This window comes from Merops nubicus, unplaced genomic scaffold (genome assembly GCF_000691845.1).
Source record: "Merops nubicus isolate BGI_N331 unplaced genomic scaffold, ASM69184v1 scaffold18559, whole genome shotgun sequence".
Taxonomy (NCBI): Eukaryota; Metazoa; Chordata; class Aves; order Coraciiformes; family Meropidae; genus Merops; species Merops nubicus.
In genome coordinates this window covers 10484-13316 of record NW_008630399.1, presented here as the reverse complement: position 1 = coordinate 13316, position 2833 = coordinate 10484, and the positions used below count along the sequence as shown (strand labels likewise).

Below are 2833 nucleotides of genomic sequence, written 5' to 3'. Positions count from 1 at the left end.
CCCTTCCCACCTGTATCTGGTTCAACCACGGGAACGTAAAGAGTAGACAGCACAGCAAAGAAAATTGCTGCCTTATTTCTGTAGACATTTTATATGAATTTAATCCCATTTCTGTTGGGTTGCTTCCCAATTTAATGTCTTTAACTTTCACATATGCAACTGTTTCTATAAATGTAACAAAGGCCCATCCCATTTGTTTCAATGGGTAAAAAGGGGCATAAGGCTCACTGCCCAACCCATGGGGCACACTGAAAGTAGGTGAGAAGGGCTTCAGGAAGTGAAAAAGGTGTAGCCCTTGGGTGTGTGGTGCCCTTCAGTCATCGCTGCTGGGCTTGGAGCTTTGTGAAGGCAGGACGTGACTTTGCAGAAAAGGAGGAGAGCTGTCTGGGTCGTTGGCAGATTTCTGGTGCAGCAGCCCCAGGAGTGCTACATCAGTTGGGGCTGTTTCTCCCTCTCTTTGGGGAAGGAGCTTCTGAGGATTCTAGCTTTGTTAGTGATTGTTCTGTGGCGGTGGCAGTGGTGCTGATGGCTCTTTCTGTCTATTGGCCCAACAGTTCTCTCAGCAGAGCAATGCTTACCCATTCCCAGCAGCCAACCCTCTCCCCTGGACTCCCACGAGCCTTATTTTTTCCTAAGGACAAGGTAGAGGATGCCGATGATGAAGCTGAAGCAGAAGCAGATCCAGGCCAGGATGAAGCAGTAGCCGTGGTGAGGCCGTGTGAAGGTGGGCAGCTGGCCCGTGAAGCGGGCTGTGTAAATGGAGACTGCCACCAGGATGCACAGCCCTGTGGGAAGGAAGAGGGGAAACAGGGTTGGAAAAGGCCCCGAAAGCAGAACTGCTGCAGGACTTCGGAGGTGCTCTTGTCCCTTTAGACTGTAACACGTGTCTTGTGCCAAATGGGAGAAATAAGCCCATTAGGCTTATTTGTGGAGGATTTCTCTTGCAGATGTGATGACATAAGATACTTGGGGCTTGTTTACCATGAGGAACAAACCTCTGCTAGGAGGAAAACAGGAATAAGATCTGCAGACAGTTTGGTGCTACGTGTTGAATCCCATGAGCAGTAGCTGTTTATTCCCCTGAACCCCAAAATACTTGAATTCTTTTTCTTACCTTTCTTTTGCAAACCCCCATGGGCTTTTCTAATGAAAATCTGGAAATACTTTCATTATCTACAGTAAAAAAAAGAAAACCCAACCCTTTCCAATTCCTTGGTGCTTTATCACAAAAACTGGGCCACTGGAAGCCTTTAAGTGACTGAGAACCTCCTTGGGTGGGCATGTGTGGCAGACGTGGCTGCCTGCACTGGCAGGGGCAGCGGGAGGACGAGGTGTGCACACTTACAGCAAACCAGCATGATGGCCCCAGTGATGTAGAAGCGGTTGCCTTTCTCCAGGGTGAAGAGCTGCACGATGAACATCACCAGGGCGATGACGGAGAAGATGATGGAGAGGATCATAAAGGCTTGCACGGCCTTGAGGGAGGCTGTAAACACAGGGGGTATAAACGTGAGGATGTTGAATACCAGCCTTGGTGCTGTGCACCAAGGTCCTGCCATTTGTCACCGCAGTGCCACCGCAGCCGCCACTGACCTTCCTCAGCCCCGCTGACTGGCAGGGGCTGGCAGGTCTGGTTGCACAGGAACCAGAGTCCCAAGGAGACCGGTCCATAGCTGGAAGAAGCCACCATCCAAACCTGAAACAGGATGAAGCCGTTGCATCAAAGGGGAGGGGGCTTCCAAAGCCAGGGGGCATTTTGTGTGGGCAAAGCACGGGGGAAGTCTGTTCCTGTGATGGGCAAACCGCTCAGGTCACCACCCCCTCTCCCCATGCACGAGGGCAAGGGGTGCAAGGGGCCCCCCAAAATCAGGCACAGAGGGGTGCGGGGGGTGTGCTGGGGGTCACCTTTGCCCCAGGTTTTCCAGGGGGTCCCAGCCACCCCTTTGCTCTGGCTTTGCCTCAGGAGCAGCATTGGAGGGGTGCCTGGGGTGGCCCCGGCAGCAGCTTGCTGCCGTTGGTGCAGTCAGGCGTGGGGCAGTGCCTGGCCGTGCCACAGCCAGGTGATCAGTAGCCCCTCAGAGCCATCATCTGCTGGTCTCCACTGCTCCTCACTGCACTCTCGTGGGTGCAGAGTGGTGGGGTGCTGCTGGCTCTCGGATTTGGGAGGCAGGCGGAGGCTGCCTCTGGGAACACTCCATCTGCCTCTCTGTTCCTGAGCACACCCATCACAGCTTCGTATTTCCCCAACAGGTCCCCAGCCTCTAGACCTGAGCAGCCTCCCACCCGTCCCCGTGGCAGCCCCAGAAAGGGCTGGGAAGCAGCAGCTGGGTCTCAGCCAGGGTGGTCTCTACTTACGTTGGAAATGGTGGAGACAAAGAGCATGATGACAGTGGCGATGTGCACCACGAAGATACCAGCCAGTAGCACCAACATCTTGGGTTCCCTTCCAGGTGGTGTCACCGACACAAAGAGCTCTGGAGGAGAAGGAGAACACAGGGAGGAGGTGAAGGGAAGGGGTGAGTCAGTTCTTCTCATTCCTATCAGCTTTATTGACATGCAATAAAACAGATTGATCTTAAATCCATTCTGGGAGCAAGCAGTCACCAAAAAAAAAATTGCTAAGACCTTTGTCAAAATCTTTGTCCAAAGGGAGTTGCTCAAGAGGTTAAAGAAATCCTGGAGGTCAAGGAAGCAGTTTGGGAGGGGATGTAGAGCAGGGGTCGTTAGCTTGGGGGCATTTTGAAAGTAGCCTGAGTACATACACAGGTTGCTTAAACTGGTGTGTGGTTGTGTAGAGTAGAAACGACATACTCCAGGAAGAGGAGTTTTGCCT

The 2833-nt window shown here is 52.8% G+C and overlaps 1 protein-coding gene across 1 annotated transcript; it reads right to left on the bottom strand.

Moving 5' to 3' along the window:
* Positions 1-621: 621 nt before the first annotated feature.
* Positions 622-2433, bottom strand: EMP1 (epithelial membrane protein 1). Its single transcript, XM_008947295.1, has 4 exons — positions 2356-2433; positions 1594-1696; positions 1346-1486; positions 622-785 (listed from the first exon to the last, which is right to left on the bottom strand). Exons 1-4 carry the CDS (start codon positions 2431-2433, stop codon positions 622-624), a joined length of 486 nt encoding a protein of 161 aa, XP_008945543.1.
* Between the last annotated feature and the right edge of the window lie 400 nt (positions 2434-2833).